The sequence below is a fragment of the Syngnathus acus genome, chromosome 4 (assembly GCF_901709675.1).
Source record: "Syngnathus acus chromosome 4, fSynAcu1.2, whole genome shotgun sequence".
NCBI classification, from domain to species: domain Eukaryota; kingdom Metazoa; phylum Chordata; class Actinopteri; order Syngnathiformes; family Syngnathidae; genus Syngnathus; species Syngnathus acus.
Window position 1 is genome coordinate 8,942,749 of NC_051090.1, and position 25,613 is coordinate 8,968,361.

The 25,613-nt window shown below is 37.8% G+C and overlaps 2 protein-coding genes across 3 annotated transcripts; one reads left to right on the plus strand and one right to left on the minus strand.

Annotated features, from left to right (window-relative positions):
• Positions 1-2,939: 2,939 nt before the first annotated feature.
• Positions 2,940-10,494, plus strand: gipc3 (GIPC PDZ domain containing family, member 3). Its single transcript, XM_037249745.1, has 6 exons — positions 2,940-3,553; positions 6,246-6,431; positions 6,609-6,789; positions 8,952-9,061; positions 9,342-9,423; positions 10,057-10,494. The coding sequence occupies exons 1-6, from the start codon at positions 3,221-3,223 to the stop codon at positions 10,206-10,208; spliced, it is 1,044 nt and encodes a 347-aa protein (XP_037105640.1). The 5' UTR covers positions 2,940-3,220; the 3' UTR covers positions 10,209-10,494.
• A 915-nt stretch (positions 10,495-11,409) lies between these two features.
• tbxa2r (thromboxane A2 receptor) lies at positions 11,410-19,023 on the minus strand. 2 transcript variants are annotated; one of them, XM_037250253.1, is made up of 4 exons: positions 18,752-19,023; positions 15,295-16,167; positions 13,967-14,009; positions 11,410-12,673 (listed from the first exon to the last, which is right to left on the minus strand). In XM_037250253.1, exons 2-4 carry the CDS (start codon positions 16,111-16,113, stop codon positions 12,471-12,473), a joined length of 1,065 nt encoding a protein of 354 aa, XP_037106148.1. In that variant the 5' UTR covers positions 16,114-16,167; positions 18,752-19,023; the 3' UTR covers positions 11,410-12,470. The 2 variants fall into 2 exon arrangements, with proteins under 2 accessions (XP_037106148.1, XP_037106147.1); XM_037250252.1 differs by lacking the exon at positions 13,967-14,009 and having other exon boundaries at positions 18,752-19,021.
• Between the last annotated feature and the right edge of the window lie 6,590 nt (positions 19,024-25,613).

Here is a 25,613-nt window from a genome sequence, read left to right on the forward strand (position 1 = left end):
AATGTGCCACATGACATGTTTTGCAAATATTTACACTGAGTCACAAAACTGGAATTATTACAGTGGAGAGAGTCAACATTTAAAAAGAAAAACAAAACTGGCGCTCAAGCTCAATGAAAGAAACGTGTAAACGGTTTTAAATGCAAAAACAAAGACACATTTTGAATTTTTACTATTTCATTGTTATTGAACAACACGGAAGAATCCAATAACCGGAATACATTTGCTGAATTTCAGAGATAAATACCTCTAATATATTCAAGCGCCTTTTGGACGAGTTACAATGTTTGCTAACAAACACTTAGGCAGTAGTGAACTAAGGTTATCATTAAATACGTCGTAGCTCACTAGAATGAACATGATAATTATTTCTAAACAGTTAAGATTTAACAGTCTTTGGTTGAAATAGGATAGATTAACAGTAAATCATTTAAAGGTTTTTCGTGACCAAAATTAAGCACGTGGAGTAGGTGTACATTTGGGGATTGTTATAATGTAATTTGGATTTGGCAGAGGTATGCACCGATTTCCTTTCTAGTTGTTTTTTTTTCTTCTCTTTTTTTCTCTGATTTTCAGCGCTCATCTGTCTGGATGTCTATTTTCAGACGTCCGTGGTGATGGAACAATGTGATTATGAATTGTCCACATCACTTTAGTTGCACTTAAATCTGGCTTTTAATGATGTAACCACAAATAAAAAGGATGACAGATTGTTTCTTGTATGGCCAGTTATATAGTTGGAAAAACCCCCACTTCATTATCTAAGTTGCCGGCGAAAAAATCTATGTTTTCTGTGACACGAGAGATACACACGTTATCAATTAAGTCTGCATGAACAAATGTGTCAATTGCTTTACTTCCATGACTGTCTTATCTGTTGGGAGGTTTGAGGACCTCCCCCCTTGCTATCGGGTGTTAAACATGCATAACCATGCTGACCTTGGGAATCATGGCATCACTTTAGCCTGGTAAAAAAAACAAAAAACAAAAAAACAGGCCATGACGCACATACTGCACATTTTGTACAGGACTGAAGCCTACAGCTGGTGTGCCGTACGGCATAATAAGCAGAATAGAAAGCCATAACAATGGTGGAAGAAGTAATTATAAGCAGCATCAACTTACAAAATAATGGGGAAAATAAGTCAGCATTCACTGGGAGGTCACAGGCAGAGAATGTCAATTTAAAAAAGGAAGCGATTCCAAAAAATGGGTGTTGTTTTGGGTAGTCATGAGAGTCTGTATACTGTTCTGAAAGAATAGCCATCCACCATTCGCTTCTCAGTGCAAATAAACTGACATTTCATACCAATCAGACTTTGTGGATGTGTATTTCTTGCAATTTCCAACATAATTGAGCGTTGTTGCTTTCCTGTGACATTCTCGTGGTAAGACCACTACGCAATCAATTTGAAGCGGTCTTTGACTAATGGCATCCACGTTCCAATCACGCTCCAATGACACAATCTCAGCTGGTAGTTTAAAATATGATCTGCACAATTATTTGGCGTGTTTTTAACATTCATTTCATTTCATAATTTTTTTCCCCCCCCAACATTTCTTGGGAATCCCCCTTGACCTGAGTGGTTGGGTGACCACATTCATTTTACTGTTGAAAATCAGCATTGATGGAGTTCTGTCCTCTCCGCAACGTGCCATTGTAGCTTTATTTTACTTATTTACTGGAAAATTATGTCTGATCTCTTAGTTGTTTATAACATATTGTGCCACATTGTCCATGTTTGCATCACTGAGCACATGACTGTCAGTGATGACAAATATTTAATCAAATATCATGCATTATAATACATTGTGTCACTGTAGTAAGCATCAGTTTAAATTATATAACACAAACTGATCAATTAACTAAAAGAATGCATGTTGTTTACTGACGTCATTGCCAGGACAACCTGCTTATATAGCAAATGGAATACACATTATATACTTGCCAACAAGTCATTTCCAACTGGTTTGACGATGAAAGAAAAATGTGGCATCACTGTTTCATTCCCGAGAGACCATTCAAGGCTGTTAGGTGTTGCCAAAATAATGCAGGCAAGCAAATTCGAAGGTAGGTTTTTTTTCTATGAGCAATTAGCATGCTTAAATATGGACTTTGCTGAATTTTTAATCAGGTGTTTTTTTTCATACACCACTGTTTTTATTACTACTGCAATTACTGAAATGCAATTATAAAACCAGTTTCTGTACATTACTTCAATTTAGTTAGTAATCTAATTTAAAGAGATTCCTTACAGTGATCGACAATTCTGCTCTTACAATGAAAATAATCACTCGAGTGAATAATAATGGGTTTTATTTTCATTGATGGCGCAGATGCGATAGCGTGCCAATTGTGGCTTTCCCTTTACGTGCAAGCGCAGGGCGTTTTCTAATTAGGTCTGTGCCAAGCTGGGCGTTCGTCCGTAGCCAGCAGGTGTTCTTGGAGACGCATCCAGCTAAATGACAATTTGGTGACAGACAGGTCTAAAGTTACGCCCGATCAGACCATGTCTAACTACCGGGTCAGCTGGTTTATCTCGATTTTGTTGAACTTGACTTTGATAGGTGGACAAGCAGGAAGATTCTGAATTTTACTGACAGGTGTGGATAGAAGCCAAATTTCAGAATGTATTAGTATGACTATTGTGCTTGCAGTGTGTAGTGGTGCACTGTTGAACTATTATGCACAGTTTTTCTTGTTATATGCATTGCCAATATAAATTAAATATCTGTTGAAGGGTCTGTCTCCACAAGCCAAAAGGTCATTACATCACCAAGAATTCACCCCAGCATGTCAGTCAGTGAGGCTAGACAAGGCAGGTACCTACACTCCCCAAGCAAGGCGATCAGTTTACCTCTTCTTCTGGGCCATTTTTTTTTTTTTTAAGCTTGACAATCATCTTACTCAGCAGTTGCACTTTTTCGTACACAAAAAAACTCAATAGAAGTTGCAGTCCGCAAAGGCAGGCTGATGCTGGATTTGTGTGCTATTTTGTAAGTTTTACAATCTATCTTGATTCTATTTCCCGAGTTTAAGCTACCGACGGCTCAGGTGTAACGCATGCAGTCATCCACTCGAAGGGTGTTTGGTTTCTACATGGAAGCTAGTGTTACCGTGCTTTTTTTCATGACTAATTCATCAGTCAGTTCTCCCCGAAGCTGATGGTGGTTGGATGGTTGGCCAGCTAGCTAGGGGGTGGTCAGTGTTTGTCTCTTTATGCTAGGGCGGTTGCACCACCAGAGAAGGAAGGCACGTGAACAGATGCAGAATAGGGAGGCTATGAGCCCACAGGAGTCCAAGGCAACTGAGGCAGAGGCCATGGAAGGACACAAGGCCCAAAGCCACAATCAGGGGCGTATGGAGCCCACAGCGCCTCCGCTTCCTCCTCCTTCACCGCCACCAACGGGGCCGCCGGAATACCCACGGCCGAGGCTTATTTTCCACACGCAGCTGGCTCATGGAAGCCCCACAGGTCGAATCCATGGATTCACCAATGTCAAGGAGCTGTATGCCAAGATTGCTGAAGTTTTCAACATCTCTCCCTTGGAGGTACAAAACCGGTTTAGTGAAAGTCAGCTGTGCTATTTCATTCAAGTTGATCAAGCCTTTTTGGTGATTTTTATTTTGGTTCTCATGAAACACTATCAAAGTGACACCTTATCTTTACATGGGTCATGACAGCACAATATAACTAACTGCTATTGTTATTTGTCACTGCATGGATCCAGTGTTTTCACATCAGTATAAATACTGAAGTTTATGCACGAATCAGTCGCGTTTCCCATCAGGCCACCGCAAGAGCATCAACATCATCAATAAAGTCAAATGTTTATTGTTTTATACTGGACTGCACTCATCTCCAAAATTGCTTACGTTTACGTTAAGTACATTGTGCATCTGCTTGCTCAGCTATAAGATGTACACTACCGTTCAAAAGTTTGGGGTCACAAAATTGTTTGGGTGACCCCAAACCTTTGAACGGTAGTGTAAATATTATTATAATAAAATATTATGAATTAAATATTATAAATTATATCTTATATTTGTACAAGATTATAAAAAATCTATGAATATAAGTATACATATATATTATAAGATTTTTTACACAGAAGATTATATATATAATCTATAAATAATTATCTAAATAAATATGTACACTACCGTTCAAATGTTTGGGGTCACCCAAACAATTTTGTGACCCCAAACTTTTGAACGGTAGTGTATATTTGAGGGTAAAGCAATATTTGATGTGTTTTTTTCTAAGCATTGGCAATTCTATTAGCGTGTTTAGGGATCATACTTTGCGGCAAATTCATGGTTTAAATTATGAATATAAGATATAATCACTTTAAGGGGAATGTTTATTTATTAGTAGTAATGTCTTCTAACATTCATGGGGTTCTTTATTTCCAGCAGGGGTGTCAAACTCTTTTGTTGCGGGCTGCATCGTAGTCATAATTTTCTTCGGAGGGCCATTATGACCGTCAACGTCTTTTATTATATACAGTATAGGCTACACAACAAACTGATGAATAACTAGGTTTGAAACTGGTGACTAAAAATTTTCAAAAACTTTTAAAAGATGAATGTTAACAAAAATTTCAAGGAATATCTATTTCTTTAAAAGTGAAGACAATTTGTAGTTTTTGTCTTCGGGGGCCACATAAAATGATGTGGCGGGCCGTATCTGGCCCCCGAGCCTTGAGTTTGACACCTATGATCTACAGCAGTCAGAAAAAGATGACGCAGAATCCAAGTGTCAGTTTGCATATCAGTTCCTTCGCACGTGTAGCCTACTTGATTTTGAAAACTTTCAAGTTGCAAATATGTAGCTGTACAATAACTGTATCTCTATGCTAATCAGTATGTTCGCTCAAAAAAAAAAAGACTGTACAATTCACTGAGCAGTAAAACACTTGCAGTGCCAATCTGTGGTGATATTAAGGTCGATATGAAGGCTTTTGCTATCTGCATTTCTCCTTGAAGGACGCACGGAAGTGAAGATTAGACCAAGTATATTCCACAAAAGCCATCCTTCACATTCTTATCAACAAGACACTAGCCACAATTATGCTGACGTGACTGGCTAAAGTCACGCAAGATGCAAATAATCCAATGTTGGATGTTAATACTACGAATTCCTTGCGAATAAAACATGGACTTTCATATTCTTATGAGTTGAGAATACATTATGTTAGTTCATCAATAAACATTTTATCAAGTAGCATAAATGTACAAATTGAACTTTTAACTCAGCCTGCCATGAGGGCCTTGGCTTCCAAATGACCTTCAGGGAGATTTCACAAATTAATAAACTACCTTTAGTTTTGCACATAGATAAAATCCTTCAACAAACATCTAAAAGCTTCTAACAGCAGTCAGACATGTAATAAGGATATTCAAGATAACGAGGAGCACAACCTTGCTCTTATGTGAACTGAAGCGCGGCTGCTAACTTAACAGTGCAGCGACATCACAAAAAAGACCTTGAACTGTAGTCAGGCTTTAGTATCGCATGTGAGCAATAGCTAAGTGCCAGGTTAGATAATAAGTGACGGAGGTTATCTTCTATTTTTCTTGTAGCCTATGAAAAAAAAAAGTTAGTTTCCCCAAATCAATTCGGGTTTTATTGTTATTTTTCTTTGGCACAGTTTAAATTTTGCTTTCTTCTCAGACTTGACAAAATTGAACTGTTTTAAAAAAACAGAAGGTTGCACATTCATTTGAAGAAACATTGAGAGTAATACATATCTAGGGATAATTTAAAACCAGCAGTTACAAATCAAATGTTAAGCACATTCAATAGGAAAAATATGAATGAAGCAATCCATGAAAGACTAAACATAATGCAGTACTGTATGTAATCCACCCTGCATGTCTTCTCTTGTAAATTGTTTCCCCCTGCTGTTCAAAATCCATAAAGCACAGTTGGGGAGTTTCCGTTACATGACAGTTTACTGGAGCTAAATTGCAGTACAACCGATCATTTTTCAGCAATAAAGTACACAGAAAAAAAAATCCTTTCAATTTTCCTACAAACTACTTACAATGTGTACATCGTTTGCACATCATTAAAATATGGCATTTAATTTTTACAATTAAATATTAATGAGTGGAAATTTGCTTTAGGGTAGCAGGCGTTAAAATTGCTGCTCAATCCTCCATGTTATTGTATTTATGCTCAATTTTATTTAGCTTTTTGATCATTTATTGAGATGCACCCATCTTTCCCGTATTTTAGATTCTGTTCTGCACCCTCAATTCCTATAAAGTGGACATGCAGAAGTTACTCGGGGGGCAGATTGGACTGGAGGATTTCATATTTGCTCATGTCAGAGGAGAGACTAAGGAGGTGGAGGTGACCAAGACAGAGGATGCATTGGGGCTCACCATTACAGACAATGGTGCTGGTTATGCATTCATCAAGGTGAATAAGGACAGTGTGCTGTAACGAATATTTTTCTTTCACCACAATGAGAGAGAATTTTTTGGATATATCAAACCAACTATCTTCTTTAAATTGACACCTTTATGTTTTCAGTTTCTTCTAATTAGACCACATGGTCACTTAAACGAGTTAAAAGTGGATTCTTTCTCCCCTTAGAGAATAAAAGAAGGCAGCACTATAGATCAACTCAAGACGGTGTGTGTTGGTGACCACATTGAGGCCATCAACGACCAGAGCATTGTGGGGTGTCGACATTACGAAGTGGCCAAGATGCTCAAAGAGCAACCAAGAGGCATTCCCTTTACTTTACGCCTGGTCGGACCCAAGAGGGCCTTTGGTGAGATTACATTTGCTCTTTAAAGAATAATTAACATCAGAGTAAATTTGAGAATACTTAATTCCATTTTAAGTATCCTACAATAATTTCTACTGTATGCTCATGGTTTGATAGTGTGAGAATGAATTTTTACATTTGTTGTTAAAGTCAAATCCACCATCCTGCCTTGTGAATGCAAAATGCATTGCGTAAGAGCTGATATACTTTGACGGATGGATGTTTCGTTACGTCAATGATAACTTTATGTTCAGCAAATTATGTAAAAAAAGATAATGCGTGTGAAAAGAGCCTTATTAGGATGATGAGAGCGTATAAGCCTGCAGGAAGTGACGTAGGTCTTTTAATCAATCTAACCCTCCAAAAAACAAAACAAGGCAGGCAGTATCTATCATCAGAAAGGGCGCAAAACAGGAAGTGTGGCTATTTCCCAGCATTACTTTGAAGATTGAACCTTACCATTCCGACTGATTTTGTAAAATGAAACCAAGGGTGCAATTGTATCTGTGGTCTGGTGATTGAACATGGACCCGAGTGGCCAATGGACAAAAATGTGACTTGATTTACTGTAAATGTGCGTTGGTTACGTCAGTGCTTCTCAATCTTTTACTGTTATCCCCCACCCTCGGGAAGAAAATATTTCATGCCCCCCCAACTCTCCCAAGTGACTATAAATAGTATAATTTCTCTGTAAAATTGCAATAAGTACACCTCTACATAACATCGTATCCCAAAAAATGGTAAATAGACTGAACTTATATAGCACTTTTATCTACACCCACACTTTACAATGCATCACATTCACCCATTCACACACACATTTATACACCAATGGGAAGAACATACGTTGAGACTTGTTGGTCGCACTTTGAGGACACACTTTGATGATACTTTCCTTGGCAACGTAATCCTGGATAATCAAAACAACATCAAATTAACCTTTGGTTTATTTACAAAACTCCTCGCCATGTAGGCGTCTGTCTCCCTTTCTCTGTCCCATAAATGTTTTCCCAAAAGCCTTATTCATCACACTTAATCACAACACATTGGAAAGGAAATTAAGGAGTACCGGTTTGTCGTTGTGAGTGAATGAAACGGACAGGGCTGGAGCCTTTCTGTCGTAGGCCTTTTGTATTAGATCGAAAACAAAATGAGGTGTCAATGAGGTGACTTCCACCGTACAGTACAATGTAACAAGGGCCACTTTGGGTGAGATTACATCTCAAACAGACTCGGTAGTTTGTCTTTTCTTGACCTTATCACCAGGTCACAGACAAACATTTTTGAATTGCACGTTATAATGAAATTATGTTTCAATCCATTTTTATTTTTTATTTAGTTTTTCATTAGCATAGGGGTACTAAAATGTTTGTCCACATGTGTCAATGACTTTGGAACAGACGAACTCAAGAAACCTTGTATCAACCCAAGCTTCAAGATGAACTATGTATCAGATATTGCGAATCTGGCTTTTCCCCAGGTCCAACATAAGTGAACTCTTACCGGATAATGTACTTGTTGAATGAGTGGGAAATATTCCCACTGACACACACATGCCTGAGGAGCAGTGGAAGCGAGTGGGAACAGGGACATTTACTGTATTTGTAAAGTGCATGCAGATTTCATGGTCGCCAGACAGGAAAATATGTAGGCGGCTCAACAATGTAACCCCCACCCCCCTATCATCATCTCTAAATAATCGCCCTTCTGGCAGAGAGTGACACATCCAACTCTACATTAATTGACGTAGTTTACTGGGAAACACGGACAAACAATTCCAACTAGCTAGATGGATGAAATAATTTTTCCAAATGACCCAGTCCATATCTAAATTTCTACTCTCATGGGAAGCTTCTTGATTATCAACTGTATATATCTGCAACACTTGTTAGATAAATTATGCTTTTACAGTTGAATATGCCAAATATGTTAATGGTGGGAAAATACAATATAATATAACAATATAAATCGTTGGAAATGATGCATACTCATCTTGCAAGGAAGATAGTTCAGCTTTTTAACTAGAAAAGGTTTTCTTAAATAAAAAGATACAGTAGGGACAAAGGGTAAAGGCCTCTTATAATACACACACACACACACACACACACAAAAAGGGGTAATCTCTGATTATATTACACGTCGTGTGTGGATGTGTGTGTGTTTAGACATGATTGGAATGAGGACCAAAGCACCAAAGTCAACTGAGGGCAAAATAACCAATGGAAGGGAAACTCTGCGCCTTCGTTCCAAAGGTTCCGCTACCGTCCAGGAAGTGGTAAGTTTGCAGGATAGTGGTTGAACTATCAGCGACACATACACACTTCCTGGAGACTTTACCCCACACCTGGAAGGTTCCAGGTAACTATGGAAACAAAGTTAACATACAGTAACAGCAAAAAATTTGCCATAAAAAGAACATGAAGCAATCACCCAGAAAATGTACTGCTCGCCAAAATAGCTTTGATCCTAAAAGCCAATTTCATTGGATACATCGTAGTTTAAAAAGCTAAATGCATAACTTGAGTTGTGAATTTTAAACAGTACATTTTCCTCAGCAGAATGAGTTTGAAGAACGTGCCACCATGAAAGTGGATGACCTGCTGGAAAGCTACATGGGCATTCGAGATTTAGAGCTTGGTAAGAATGCCATACTGGCGTACAGTCTATATGAATAGTTGCTATATTTGGGCCAAAGGTCACACAGAGACGCACAAGCGGGGATGCAAGGAGGTATCCAATTGGCCATTTCACACGTGCAGCTGACTACATCATCCTCAAGGTCTTGCAGTTTATGATTACGTACTTTGCATGCTCCAGTCTTCTGCACAAACCCCACCGAGTCCATTTTTATGATGTCATTTCCAGTCTACAGCAAGTGGCAAAATGGCCGCCCCCGGAGATGCAGAACTTTGAGAATTTTGTCGCTCATTTCATATTCCACAAACACAATGATAATCAGAATACCATACCACTAGTGGGGTTGTGTTGAATATATCAACGTAAAAAACATTTTATACTTGACTGCTCTGTTCCTTACTCTATTCTTCATCATTCTGGTAAGATTAAAATAAAAATGTAAATGTGAAGAATATTCCTAATAATACATAAGATATAAATACGACCATTCACCATCAACACATCCTTTTTAGCTAAACCGGAATGGTTGAACAAACTGATCTAAAAAGTAATGTAACTCATCAAATATCATTCAATCTTTTACTGACATGAATCAGAGAAAGTGTAAATGTGTGTATCCTTTTATCTGTGCAGCAACTACCATTGTGGAAGCAGGCAAAGACAAGAAAAACCCTGATGACTTTGCAGAAGCTCTGGACTCAGTCCTGGGAGATTTCGCGTTTCCTGACGTGTTTTTGTTTGACGTCTGGGGAGTAATTGGTGACGTGAAGAATGAGAGAAACTAGATTTGTGTGGAGACCGGAGAGCTATGTTCCCTGGCACATCCAATTATAAGAAGGCATTGTAGCCTTCTCATTTCTTACATGAATGTTTAATTCCTTCATAAATGTTTAATGCTTGCATACATTTAACATTTATGCAAGAATAACTTTCTTCTTGAACCATGACAGGGACTGAAAATTAATGTATGCTTTCTGTTTTGGTCTCTAGGCATATTAATGTTCACATCAGACTGAGAACTTAACCACCACGTACATTTTCAAGTCAAATAAATAATGCAAAGAAAATGCATTGCATTTACAGAAAGTCAATAGAAAAAATAAATAATCATGTTTACAACAATACTGATTGTTCATATTGTGCTTATTTAAAAAAATATATTATCTGTATCCCGGACAGACAGCTGTTTTTCAAAGTAACATGGTATTTGTTTAAAAAAAAAAATCCTCTTGGCTGTGTAGATAATGACTTCCAAGCATCTGTCAGGCAATAACTGCAGCAGGAAAAACAATCAGTCTTGGATCAAAATCAGGAAGTCAGATATCTTCTTGTGAATCTATGAGGAATTTTCAGTTCAAGGCTTCTTAAGAATCATAGTCATGCAAGAAATTAAATGGGTTTCTTTTGTAACACTGACTCAGAGGTGCATTATTGTTTTTCTCTGAAAGAGACACAAGCATGTAACAAAATATTTCCCTTTTATGGAGTAAATATTCCATCACTACTATACTTTCAAAGGAGACTACTATTATTGGTTGTCTGGTTTTGCAAAGATAAACAAGATGTATGGCACATTTCATATTAAATGAAGAATAAAATACAATATAATTTTGTTCTAGTTTGTGAGAAGTACTGAATGAGTGGATGTTTTTTTCTTTCCTTTATTTTCATAGTCTTTATAAGGAAGCAGTTCCACTCACAATATCTCAAACCATTCAAACCTCAAGGTCAAACATCTTGGAAAGCAGAATAAAAAACAGAATACCACAGTTCCCAGTAGCACACTCAAGACAGCAATATTTCGGACATCCTTAGATGTCTTACTCAGCGGCTCCTGGGAAAATATTCAACAAATATTGTATTAATGTCTTCCAAAACCATTTTGGGACAGATACCACATGATATTATCAATGTTAATTGCTATCTAAGAGTTCATGCAAATATGAATTGATAAGGTAAGTATACCATAATTAATAAAGCTACAAATATTTTCCACAAACATTTCTTTGTATTACTCATTTAAATACAAATTGCAGTGGTTTCTTTTGTAGCACAACTTTTACATTTTTTCCAACTAATGCATATATGACAGACAATCATGCATAGCTTACATGCATTTGAAAATAGAAACTTGATCATTCTCAAGTATGAAAATGTGAATGTGCGCATGTATCTCTCAAGTGTGCCTGTGTTTAAAATAATCACAGTAGATTATTGCATAAAGTTTTTAATCAAGAGATTGAGTGACGATTTGGCATCGGGGTCATCTATCTCACAATATTTATGCTATAATGTTGTAGAGTAATTTCCTTAGTGTTGACTGTTTGTTTTTATTTTTTCTGTTCTGTTCTGTTCTGTTCTAGTTGCAAATAATGTGATGGGAAAAATAAGATCTATGTCATAAATTGTAATGTTTTGCAGTATATTGTCTTTATATTGTATTGCCAGTGATCTTTGTTGTTCCTTATGGAACCCTATTATTTTTCCACTTAAAAATGCATACATGCTTTATCATTATTATTATTGATGGGAATGCGATTACTGCATATGTGTACTGTGGAGTCATCATATGCAGAACAGATAGAGTTGGGGAATGATGGGAAATGTAAATTACATGACAGAGTTAGGAGATTTTGCATTTTGAAATTATTTGTCTATCAAACAAAGCAAACACAATGCGAGACAAAGCAAATGTTATTTTGATAAAGTACCACAGTCCCATAATTGTAATGATTCGTCGCTGTTGCTGTCTTCTTATTGATTACAATTCAATTTATGGTCCACTCCAGCATGTTTTTCATTATGGTGTATGTGTTGGGGTAAGAGTCAAGACGGGATCTTCCACAGGGTGTCACTCAAGACAGCAAGTCAGCACTGACTGCAAAGCAGATCATTACTATAACCAAGCTTCTTCTGTTCGCTGAACCAGAGATCAACCATCCAAGTAGTGGCTTTCTAGTGTAAGGGGTGTTTCATTTAATTTTTCATTCTGTCCCATTTCATCTGAGCTGAGAGGCCGTCCAAGTGAAGAAGAATGTGTTAATCTGTTAATGGTGCTCCTGAAAGATTGGTTTAAGGTGGACCATCGGGACCAGTCCATGTGGGGGTAGACTCTCTGTAATACCGCCCTGCGAAACAGGATATACACCCATGGGTCTAAGATCTGGTTCCAGGATGCAAAGCGCAGCCACAGCAGAAGATATGTGACCTGGAGAGGACGTCCACTCAGCACAGTTTGTGCAATAAAGACCTGATGGAGGAGGAAAGAAACAAAACAAATCAGATTGAATAAATTAAGTACCATAGATGTGGTGATAATTCAACCGGGGAAGTCACACTTGTATTAATGACACAAAATGAACAAGCACAAAGTATGATGAAAAATGAGAGTTAAGAATGAAATGGATGGAATTAATTGGATTAACCTGGCCTGACAATTATGTTGGATTAACCTTTCCACAGCGGCTTTTTATCATTGTTGAATTGCACAGTCAACTGGCATTATTGATGACATGAAGCAGTTCAGAAAATGGATAGATGGATTACCATATTTTCTGGACTATAAGGCGCACCTAAAAACCTAAAATTTTCTCAAAAGCCGACAGTGCGCTTTATAGTCCGGTGCGCCTTATATATGGTCCAAATTCCTAAATTTAAACTGCCCCGAAGCATTGTGTCATGAAATCAATCATAAGTGGCCCGCTGAAGACTATGAATCATGAATCAAAAAGACTATGGATCATTATTTTGTGATTATAAAGTAATTTGTTGCGTTTAAAGTTGAAATAAAAAATGATTTGATTTGGATTAAAAATCTGACATGATGCGTTAATGGTGCGCCTTATAGTCCGGTGCGCCTTATATAAGGACACGGTTTTAAAATGGGCCATTCATTGAAGGTGTGCCTTATAGTCCGGTGCGCCTTATAGTCCGGAAAATACGGTAATATAAAAATACAGCTTTGGTAGGGCAGACATGCCACAGAGATCAACAGTTTGTATGTCTGCAGTTTACCATAAATACGACAAGCAGTTACTCATTGGAACAGCAGCCATATCCATGCCAAGTGACAATGAGGCTAGTTTGACAATACACTGCAGCACACATACAAAACAGTCATGCAATATTGTTCTCATAGATTATTTGAAACGCTGAAAAGTGGGATGCTACAGTTTACATATTTTCCGCATGATAAAAGACAGCACTGTGTAACATGCCTTTAACAAATGACAGGACATAAAAAGCAAGTATAAACAAACAGCAGCAGCATCACAAAAAGATGAGACAATGGCTAACCCAGCGATTTGGTGGGTTAGAGGAGAACGGCCATTGAAAAAAATGAATGACCTCATGGTTTGTTTGGCTTGGTGGAGTTCCAGACCGATGTTAAGTGGGGTGACTGATGATTATGATGAAACTGTGCGAGTCATCTAACATTCACATTTCACTCGCCTTATTCGGGAAAGGTGACATATGATGTATATCCAGGGGTCAAATATTTGATTGCAGGTGGCCAAGCGTATGTACAACAAAATACTTTCACCTTTTACGGCTTCCCCAGTCGAAGAATTCACCAGAATATAAATCTGTGCAAGGTATCACACAACCAAAGTAAGACCAGGGCCGCAAACCAAATATTGTATTTAATGGGCTTATACACGTCACACCCATATTTTTTGCTGTATTATATAATCTAAATCTTTATATAAAGACTTGGGCAATTCTTGTTGCAATGTTTTAACATGAATATTCTGGTCATTTAAATCTAAACATGAATTGTTTGCAAACATTAACTCTGATTTTGAGTGACGGCTGTATTTAGAGAAGTGAAAGAGATTATGAAGACTTTTTATCGGAATATGCCATTTGCAAAATTTATCACATCATCTAAAAATGCAAGACAAATGTTTGTTACTTCTTTCAGCATCAGCTAGTTGCGAGAAAATAGATGAAGTTGTTTTCATGTTAACCAAGTGAAAAAGAATGGTACTCAGCAGCCAGGACAGATGTGTATATCACTTTCCTACGTTGAAGTTTATTGTCTTGGTCTATTTTGAGGTTCCGCTGCAGTTGCCAAAGGTCAAAAACAGACAGTGATGGAGCACTGACCGTATCATCTAACACCACCTTCTATGGAGCGCTGGCAAGTGTTTTTATTTGCTTTTAGCTTGCTTTTAGCTAGAACAATTTGCTGATTTCTACTATCTCCATGGAGACCGACATGGCATACATGTAAGAGTAGTTTTCTTTTTGAGGATGCTGACTTTGCCTGTGCTGTACAGCAAATATCAACTACTGTAGAGAGTTAAAGTCCCTCAGGTTATCGGCAGGCTTTTAGTTCAGCTCACGAGGACGTTGCATTGCTGATGAGCAATGAAGCGTGTAGAAAGGAAGCACAGTAAAATCTCCTAGGATGGCATGATGCCCCATTATGGTAGTGCTGATAAAAGAAAAAAAAAAGATTAAAATGTCAGAATAGGGTGCTAAATGCTTTAGATGCCTTTCAGATGTTAGAGTGATGCCATATGGTGGTTACTACGCTGAGTCGGTTAATTTTTGTGTCCTAAAGACATGCTTTGGAAACCCTTCTTGAAATGTACCGTGAATGTTTTCTTATTTATTTTCGTTGCAGTCTCGTGTCCTTATAAAGGCAATGACAAAGCGTTCACTGATTTATATTGGCAACGATGAATCGTTCACTGTGCTAAATTGGGAAACTGCCTTGACTAAAATTACAACTGTAATTTAAATTTAATTTAAACTGACCTTTTGTGTCTGGGACAAATTCTCATGATTAGTACAGAAAATATGACTCAAATTAAATCATTGCAGTATTATATTTTGGATTACCATTCGGACAAACAGACTTACCAGCATCGGGCACCAGCAGATGGAAGCGATGGCCATGATCAGGATAAGCTGCACCATCATTTCCACTTCCTGGTCTCGGGGACGTTGCATCTTATCTTGTCCGCAGCACACCTTGATGAGCGTCACAACACTCACGGTGTTCAACACAAAGGACACCGCAATACATGTCAACCCGACCATGGAGAAGAGCACAGAAAAGGTCAGGTCACTGCCCTCTGAACTAATGTTGAAAAAACACCAAGAGCCAGGTATCTGCATGTGGTAGCTCCCGACTCCGGTCAGAGGCAGCGACGCTATGCAGCTGGCAATGAACCACACCAGCAGCAAAATGAAGACTGTTCGCTTCTTGGGCATGGTGGTGGTACGTGCAAATGGACGGGTGATGCCAATGAAGCGCTCCAAAGCCATAGCAGCACCAAGCAGCAGTGGGCACAGTCCATAGAAGACCATTGACATGCCCATGAAGTTACAGAAATGGCAGTGTGGATCTAAATTACGCCAGTTGAAGTGTGTCACATGAAAGGAGACCACAATGCTGCCTGTAACCACCAGACCCATGAAGTCAGTGACCACCAGGCCACCCAGGAAAATGAGAAAGGAAGAACGCGAGCTGCTGCGAGTCCGTTGGAATGATTTGACGAGAACCACAAAGGCGACGAGATTGGAGGTGATACCCAACACACTGAAGATGGAAGAGAAGTAAGCTGAGGCGATGGTGGGGACAATCTTAAATGGAGGATTGTTAATGGAGTAGCAGATTGGGGTGTCGTTGGAGGGTGCTTCCATTGATGTGTTCATGGTGTCCAGATGAGATGGCATGTCCACTTCAGATTGTGGAGAACAATATCACTACGAAGAATACGGCTCTTCCACCTTGAAAAGAAATACAAAATCCATCATCCATTTTGTGTAAACACACACAACACACATACTTTACACATACTACATTTTTTAAATGTGGTAGTTGGCCTACCATGTGTATTTTTATTTTTTTTTAATTATATTTTACATACATTAATCTGTATACAGTCAGCAATTCAAGTAAGATTTCAGAATCAAAATTATTGCAATAAATAATTTAAGCATGAAGGAATATTGATAATAACATTTACTCCCAGTTGTCAAGTCTGATTAACTGTCTTAAATGCAAGTGAATACTGGTAAATGTGCAATCATTAACTAAGAAATATTCATGGCTATAAAATCATGTGTTTTTGATCATTTTAATGGACAACAAACTAAGAAAATATGCATAGAACATTGAAGAGCGACCCTAACTGATAAGCTTCCAGGAAACGTTTATGAGAATAATTCAGCCAGTAAAAGGAAACACAGTCAGACGAAAATTCCCCCCAGTAATCATTTCCGACATTTCAGACATCGTAAACAAAGTAACCCCGTTTTTTGCAGGATGCTTGGATTCATTTTGAAAAGTGAGATGATTTCATGTTAAGGGAATTACAATAAGTGGTGTTTGTTGTGGATCACATTTTAACCAGAAATAAAACAAATGTACCATAATCTGTAATCCCTAACTATCACAGTGCAGTCAATTACAACACAATGAGAGTTTCATAGTTGAAATCATCAATCTTACTCCGAAATAACAAAATATTAAGCTGGCATGGAAAATATCCTGATATTTACTTTGTCGTGTTCAGTACGATTGAATTAAATCATTTTGGACTTCAAATAGATACGCCAGATAATCCACAGATACTAAAAAGGTAGAAGGTACGACATTGCCTGCTCCGTCTGAGGGTGCTCAGGAGGCAAAACATGGAAGGAAAGCTGCTGACTTTCCAACGCTGCTCTCAGAAGGTCATTGGATGTTCCCTCCTTTCCCAGAAGGACATTTACAAAATCTGCTGCCTCAGCAGAACGGGAAACATTATCATGGACAGCTCGCATCCGGGCTCCCACCTGTTTGACTTATTGCCCTCTAGCTGTTGAGCAGGGGCAGAACATACAAATAAACATCGATAATGTTTTGGTACATCAAGAAGTCATCCTTAGCTTTTCTCTGCAATGTATATTAATCCACTTCTCATTTGTAAACCAATTAATGAAACACTTTGGTAACTTTATTTCTTCTACAATAACATCCACTCGAGATGAATGAAAACAGCATCTTTTTTAAAATCACCTAACATAGTTAGGCAACTAAAACTATTGTAACTCTGACAGACCCAAATTTGTGGTCTATACAGGGAATTAACTTCACTCCCTTGGACAATTCTAACACGAGGCCGATGGTGCTTGAACTGAAAAACTTTTAAGTGTGCCATTAGACAAAAGTGCCCATTAGCTTCGGAATCAATATGTCAGTCTATCATATTCAGTCTAGCTTTAAGGAGACATGCAAATTGTTTCTCAGTGAAAGAAAATGGGAAACCACAGAAACCTAAGTGTGTGTGCGTGTGTGTGTGTGTGTGTGTTGCATGCAAAATGCAAAGATTACGCTAATCATACGGCTGAAATCTGCTCGAGTCTCTGTTTATAAAGTCATTAAAAGAATATTAGTGGGCCACTATCGATCGATTTCGCCTCTGCTCACACTCACTACAATTATAAGCCGCAAAACAGTGGTTATCACACTTTTTACACAAAATAACACAATTGACAACAAAATTGAGGTTGAGGTTTTATTCTAAAAATGAGTATTTACAAATGTGAGTTAATGCAACAGTATGGATTGTTTGAACCTTAACAATGTGCTTAAATATAGGATGAAGACAAACTGTACTTTGAATAAGGATTCAATAAAACTGTACTGTACATTCAAGTTAATTAAAAACAGCAGCTCAATAAATATTTAGAAATAAACCGATTTCAAAAATGGAATGCAAGTGTGTTATTTAGTTGTTGAAGTAAAAGTTTAATGAATATTGTGTATGCCTTGCACGCACATCTGTCAATAAAATACTTTGATGAGTAAATTTTGTCATTTTTATTTAGGTTGCTTTAGCACTGCATTATTGTACCGAGCAAGCGGGACAGTGACATTTTAGTTAAGTTGGACTTTTGTATTTATCGACTGTGGAGATTCCATTTTAAATGGAAAACTAATGTGGTCCGTAGCCTTTTTTTTAATAGCACGTGTGTGGTTATAAACCACGAACTGTCAAAGTTGTAAAATGCTTGATAAAAGTTTCTACTGTGCAAGAAAAAAAAAGTTGCTAAAAATACTGTACAGTAGTTTTCTTGAAGATTCCAGTATTTGACAGCTCACAGTAAAAATTATGCCCACAATACCACTCGTACTAATTGCAAGAAATACAACAGCATCTCTATGTAACTGTTTTGTATATGCTTAAACCCAACTCCAGCAACCAGAAAAAAACTCTTACCAAAGTAAGACATTTAAAGGCAACATTGTGAACGCTGTTCTTCTAACAGAAACCGCTGTGCATTTTGTATGTTTATCAAGTGAGGTGGTAATGAGTTTTTGTCTTACCATTAGAGAAGCTTAGATGCTGACTTTGAGCTCTCCATCCAGACCATCAATCTGCTTCTCATTAGTCATGGATCTAACGCAATGGCCATAGAAGACTGGGGACCATTTTCAATGTATGCACCCTGTCAAAGGAAAGTTACACACAAAAAAAAAGTAGTGCCACAACACACTTAACAATAACCCTTCAACATATCCTTTCTTTTGCTGCTGCCCAGCTCTCAGCAGCTCAGATAATCATCTTTCCCTCGAGTCATACTTCCTTTAGCTCCCTGCAAAAAGGGGAAGGGCTTTGGCAACAGTTAGAAACTATTTGAGGCAAGAATGAGGTTCACAAAAAAAATGTTCAAAGCATAAGTAAGACATTTATAAGTGGTCCACTGAGGGGAGAGGGTTAGGGGGGGCTGTAAGCATCTGTCTCATTTTGAGGATATGTCGTCCTCTAACTTGTGCACCCATAAAAGGGTATCATATAAACCATAAAAGCTGCTTGTGTATGCAATAAACCACATATACATTTTAGAAATGATCTAACTTGTATTAAGTTAAGGACATAAAAGAAAACACTGCCAATGGTTCCATTGTTTAGGTCTTATTTGTTTTGCTTAATAGCTTTTTAAGACAGACCTAAGTGGTGTAGATCTGGACCAATACTTCTAAATCTAAATTTAAGTCAGCTTTGAAGGTTTTTCAGATTTTTGGTCCAGCATCTAATGTAGATATTTGGTTGTTCTAAAAAAAAAAGTGTGTCAGGCTGCTATATCGTAGGTATAATCACTTTATTATAATGCCAAAGTGTGGTGCTGATGCAGTTGCACCCAAATGTAGAAAAAGCAAACATGACATCACCATGGTCACAGTGGTTAAGGATGCGAGACATGTTTTTTTTTTTTTTTTTTTAGGCTTCAAATCATTGTTGTAAATGAAAAACAAAGTGTTTGATAAGATTCTCTAATTGAAGTGTTTGTCAAACGAAATAAGTTCTAATAACCAATCCAAGAACACAATTAGCCATGAATTACGTACTTGAAAACACAAATGTGGGTATTATTGAACAACAGCTAATTTTACATGACTTAAATAATGAAATTCAATTCTGCCTTCATACATCGTTATTTTCCTCCTCTATTCCCTACACTTCAGTATAAATGGGATATCTAGACAGTATTATCAAGATTGTATTAAACATGCTCAATTTAATGTTTTCTTCAATTTTGGCGATTAGATTTTAGTGGTTGAACCATGAAACCACCCTAATAATTGTCTTTGCCGCTTTTGTAATTTAAACACACAATCAATCCCCAGCTCATATCACTTCAACTTTATTATCTTCTCTTTGTCTAAGTAATTTGGATATTCCTTCCATTTTCCCCAGCTCAGCGCTGCCCCTATTAGCATTTCTTTTTAGTTTGCACGAGTCACACTCTCAGTGATATGGTGGTCTCAAGCAAGCCAATCACAGCCATTGTTTGCATCTGTCGACTCACCACATCCGGACATATATTTTAACTAACTCTAATCCATCCAACTTTAAAAGGATTTCCACTGCATTACATGCAATCAGGCTGGCTTTTAACTGCTGCACAAAACTCGCATTATCTTCTTCTACTCTCATTTCACCAAGCTTTTTACATAGTACATCCGCAGCATACAATGGATTTTCTTTTTTGGGTGAAGTATCATAAAACCCCAAAGATAGACCATTTTATATAATGCAACCAAAAGTTAAAAATAATTATGTCAACTTTTAATTATCAAATGGTGGTGACACACTTATTAATGCTCACAGATAGTTGCTAAAAGTGTGTAGGGTTCATGTAATTTTTTCAACACTGTATTTTCCGGACTATAAGGCGCACCGGACTATAAGGCGCACCTTCAATGAATGGCCCATTTTAAAACTTTGTCCTTATATAAGGCGCACCTGACTATAGGGCGCACCATTAATGCATCATGTCAGATTTTTAATCCAAATCAAATCATTCTCCATTTTATCTTTTTTATTTCAACTTCAGACGCAACAAATTACTTTATAATCACAAAATAATGATCCATAGTCTTTTTGATTCATGATTCATAGTCTTCAGCGGGCCACTTATGATTGATTTCATGACACAATGCTTCGGGCCAGTTTAAATTGAGGAATTTGGTCCATATATAAGGTGGACCGGACTATAAGGCGCACTGTCGGCTTTTGAGAAAATTTTAGGATTTTAGGTGCGCCTTATAGTCCGGTACTTTATGTTTATTCTATAGGGCAGGTCATATTTTTGCTATTTGGGGCGATGGCAGCTATCTTGCTACTAATTAGGCAAAAAATGTGGCTTTTGGATGCGAGTCATTGTCAGTCGTCTTTATTATTGAATTTATTTCAGCCCCCCGCCCTAAAAATAAATTAGATACTTTAATTATATTTTCCAACTGTAACCCAGATGTATACTTTCTGTTTAGACATTGGCTGTTTATCAAGGGGAGTGAAGCAAGGTAGCAGCTGTAACAAATAAACTATATATGCAACGATATGATCAAATTGAGTGAAAAATACAGTGTCGCTTTCATCTAGCATTCCTTTTATTCTTCCATGTATCCATCAACAAACAGCAGGCTCAAGCCTGAAGTTTTGTTTGTTCATTAATGAGCTGGAAAATTTCTCCAGAAATAAACAAAGAGCACCCAAAGCTGAGAAAATGCAAAACAACTGAGTAAACTTAGGGTGAACTCAGCCTGATTAAGGGTCATACCTGTGACAAAAGTCTCCATGACAAAATAACAAGGCTTTCTTTCAGCGTGCGCATGCACACACACACACGCATGCCTGCAAAAATAATTCAGAAAAAAAAGAAAATAAATGTCAGGAAATATGCACATTTGCAGAATTAGAACAGCAAATATGCCTGAATATTCTTTTGTGGATTTGGAATCATATGCAGCACAAACACAATACCAATTATAGCAACTACTTTATGATTTGATTGAATACATCTCAGTAGGAAATGTGTGGTCTTAAGTGACCTGATGAAAAATTGTGGCCCAACATTATTAATACAATGAAATAATTTTGCCTAGATTCATAAAAGGCGAAAGCAGAAGGCACTCTTCATTAGAGGAAGACTTTTAGTAGATACAGAGCTTTCTTTTTTTTTTTTTTTTTTAGATCTAATTGCTTGGCAATGTATGGATTAAACAAAGTTAGGTAGATCAAAAAGTTGATGCCAGAGATTCTTTCTGGGCTCATCATGACACTTCCAAACTTTTTCACTCAATTTCCTCCAGCTCAATTTCTTAGCATTTAGTCACACTTTCACTACAAACACTAACTCTGCTGGAATTTGATTCGATTATGTCCAAATGGACATGTTTACAGGGAAGCTGTAATAGCTCCATTTCTGGCGGTTTCAGGTGTCCTTAATTATTATTGAATTATTCACTTGAGAGTGTTTTGGTGCAGACAGCTCTGTCAGATTTTATTCTCCGCCATCATTCTTGTGCTTTTTTGTTGCGAAGCTATTATGCCTCAATTTGCAAAGTACATTAGCTGACATTTGAGACCAAAGTGCTAATGAGCTGTAAGAAACCATTTTGTCAAGACATAAGGCTACATTTAAAGACTAATCTGTTTAAGAGCAACTTTTAACTGTTTTTCTTCAGGAGACAGCAGGGCAGGAAAGTAGTGATGGGAAGCTTCAAATTCTGTTCATGAACCACAGTTGTATTTTTTGAGTCCGCTAGATGGTACACTCTGTTTAACATTGGGCTGAAAGTACACAGACTTACCATTTCTTAAAGCCCTCAATTTAAACAAACACTGCCATCTAGTGGAGTAAATCAATACAATTGGTTCATGAAGCAAATTTGAACCCTTATTTGCCCATCAATACAGGAAAGTTTCAAACAAGCTTGAATGAATGTTCATTATTTTCATATGGACACCAAAAGAGAAAGACAGTAAAGATACAAAGATGAATCTTTACTGAGATTAATCCTCACTTATGTTCTATTAAAAAAATATCTCCTCTGCATTTAACACATCCAAGCAGTAAACTAACATTTTGAAAAAATTGTTTACAGCTCTTGTACTGTCGCTTGCAGTATTCATATAACTTTGAGACAAACCCGAAAGTGAATTATGTGTGACAACCAGGAATCTGATGTAAACAGAGTTGAAACTATGCAGCCAGAGGACAAAGAGCCAAAGGTCTATTTGATGGCCCACAAGAGGGAAAAGAAGCAAAGAAAAACCTCTTCCCTTTTTTATTTTAATGACAGCAATCTGTCAAGTGACAACACTTTCGTTGGACACAGAGAGGCTGTAAGGACTCGGGGAACATAAGACAGATGATAGGAAATAACAGCAAGAGGACATAAACACAGGAACCATGGCGTTGTACACTTTTAGAACGACCACCGTTTACTGCTGGCAGATGTTTCACATAGACTATCCCCAGGCCATGTGAAGATCCAATCATTAAAGACACTTCAATGTTTAAAGTTATTTTCTGACAACAATTAGCAAAACTGCAGTCAAATATGCTTTTATTGGGCATAATGACTGATGTGCATTGGAGTGGAAGTTGAAGCGTTACTAAGCATGCCTCAGAACAGTGTAATTAACATTAACAAGCGCCTCTGGAGAAGATAATACAATTCAATACATCATCTGTGTTAAATTGAATAGAAATTGCACATCATTAGTAATAAATGTGATGACTTTCATGACCCCATGAATCCTGCAGATGGCAGCAAAGTATTTCCTGAGTACCAACATGGGGTCTCTACTCTTGCTTGTGGAGGGCATTTTGACTACAGTGCAGAAACTGCACACATTTTTCAAGTGTCCTTTTTGCTCACATTTTAATGAGGAATATGTTGTCATGACTCCTTGTGTAGTGACAGGTGGACGGAGTGGATGCAATTTCTTCATGCCGACACATGCAATATGATCACCTACTGCTGTATCGACATTAGTTTGTGCATCAGTGCTCCTCAGTTGCTCATTCCAGCTTGTGATGGTTTCCTAGTGAATCAGTAGGCATGAGGCATGATGCCCGTGTGACACTTTTACTGTTCTGTCTGGAGCTGAAATGTCGGTACATGCCTTATTATAAAATGTGCTCATAAAGGCCTAATGGTGCGTCATGAATATTTCAGCGACTTGAATACCATACGGAAACGAGCTCTGAAAAAAGAAGCAACCTTAACAAGGCCCCTGCGTGACAGATAACCTCCATGGCCTACCTTTTTCCTGCTTCTTTTTTTTTTTAACGTGACTTGATGAGATTGATTCGTCATTCGCGACAAAAAGAACTTGGCCACGGGGCTGTGGATAATCCAATTTATCGCTTTGCCATTTATTACACATTTCTGTGGCTTTTGGGCCCACTGTCACATCGATTCTTTGATTGCTTGCTTAGCTGGGCCCTAATGAGCAACTGTCTGAAACACTGCATAATCTGCGCCCTAATTCACTACCTCGTCAACCCTAACGCTCGGCCTGCCGGCTCGCCACGATTGAAAAAAGAATGGAGAGAAACGCACCACAGTGAGTAGACAATTAGCATCATCGGCTTTGAGATAGGGTGACACTCTGTATATAAAACCTTCCTTGAATAGCATCTCTCTTGTGATGTAGTGGAATGTTGCTGAAGATGATATAAGTTTTTACAATTTCCACACAAAAAAAGCAAGAGGGATTTGCTATCAATTTCTTTTCCCTTTGTGACCATACAACGTCTAAGTAAACAGATATGAGAAGAGCCTCTCTCTCTCTTTCTCCCGCTGGAGGATGGATGACAGAGCAAATATGAGGAGGTGAAGGTACACGCTTATCAGCCGATGTGCATAGCATTTATCCAGCTAGAAAAAGGGCTTAAGGAAACGCCAGCATGTTTGTCAAGAGGCTGGTCGGTAAATATAGGAGGCAGCTAATCAGGCAATGTAATAACATAAAAATTGCACCATCTGTTTGCTTCACTGGTTGTCCTGTATGCTCCTGCTGCAGATTTTTCAAATAGAAGCTGCAGAGTTATAATGACTGACTGATGCACCAAGTCGGTGCTGTTTGCTCTTGAGGCATCATAGTAAAGAAATCTCATCGGATATTTGTCTTTTTAAGCAAGAGAACTCATGATCAAAAAGCCAAAAAATTAAAACCAACAATTTAAGAGGATGAAAGTTTGAGGGGCTACAATACAAGTTGGATAAATGAAGTTGCATAACATGTTTTTGCAAAAACACATGTTTTTGTATTGCAACAGAGTTGGTGAAATAGATCAAAGTGAACAAGATTTAATATTTAGTTGCTTGATGGCAGCGATCTGGCGCAGTTCTGCCCGGGGCTTAAACCCATACGACCACTGCCCCCAGGGTTGTGAGTCGACCACAGTACTGTAACGGCTGAGGTAAAAGCCCTGCTGCCCTCCCTGTTTTGAGGGACAAATGCAATAACTGTATCAAGTCCTTTTATGTTTTTCTAGGTTCTCACCACAGCCTCTTTTCAGTTTGTTCTGAGGGTTTACTAGGTAGAAATGCATACACTATGGTGTTTAAGTCAGTTTTTTTGCTTGACCAGTCTAAATCCTTCTTGTCTGAAGCCTCTTTTCTATTTTTTGATATCTTGCTACATGATGACATGTTGATCTTGTTTCTCATGTTTGCAGGTCAAACTCACATGTCTAGAGCAAAAATTAAAGAATTAACATCACTGTTCCAATACTTTTGAAGAGGTGTGTGGTTCCTTTCAATCCTTTGTGGTTGTGACAATTACTGTATTTCATTTGGTCCTTTTCAAAAGTTGACATGTTCTAGAAAGTTTTGGCAAGTCTGGGTAAATCCAATTATCACATGATAGTATAAAATCCCAGGCAAA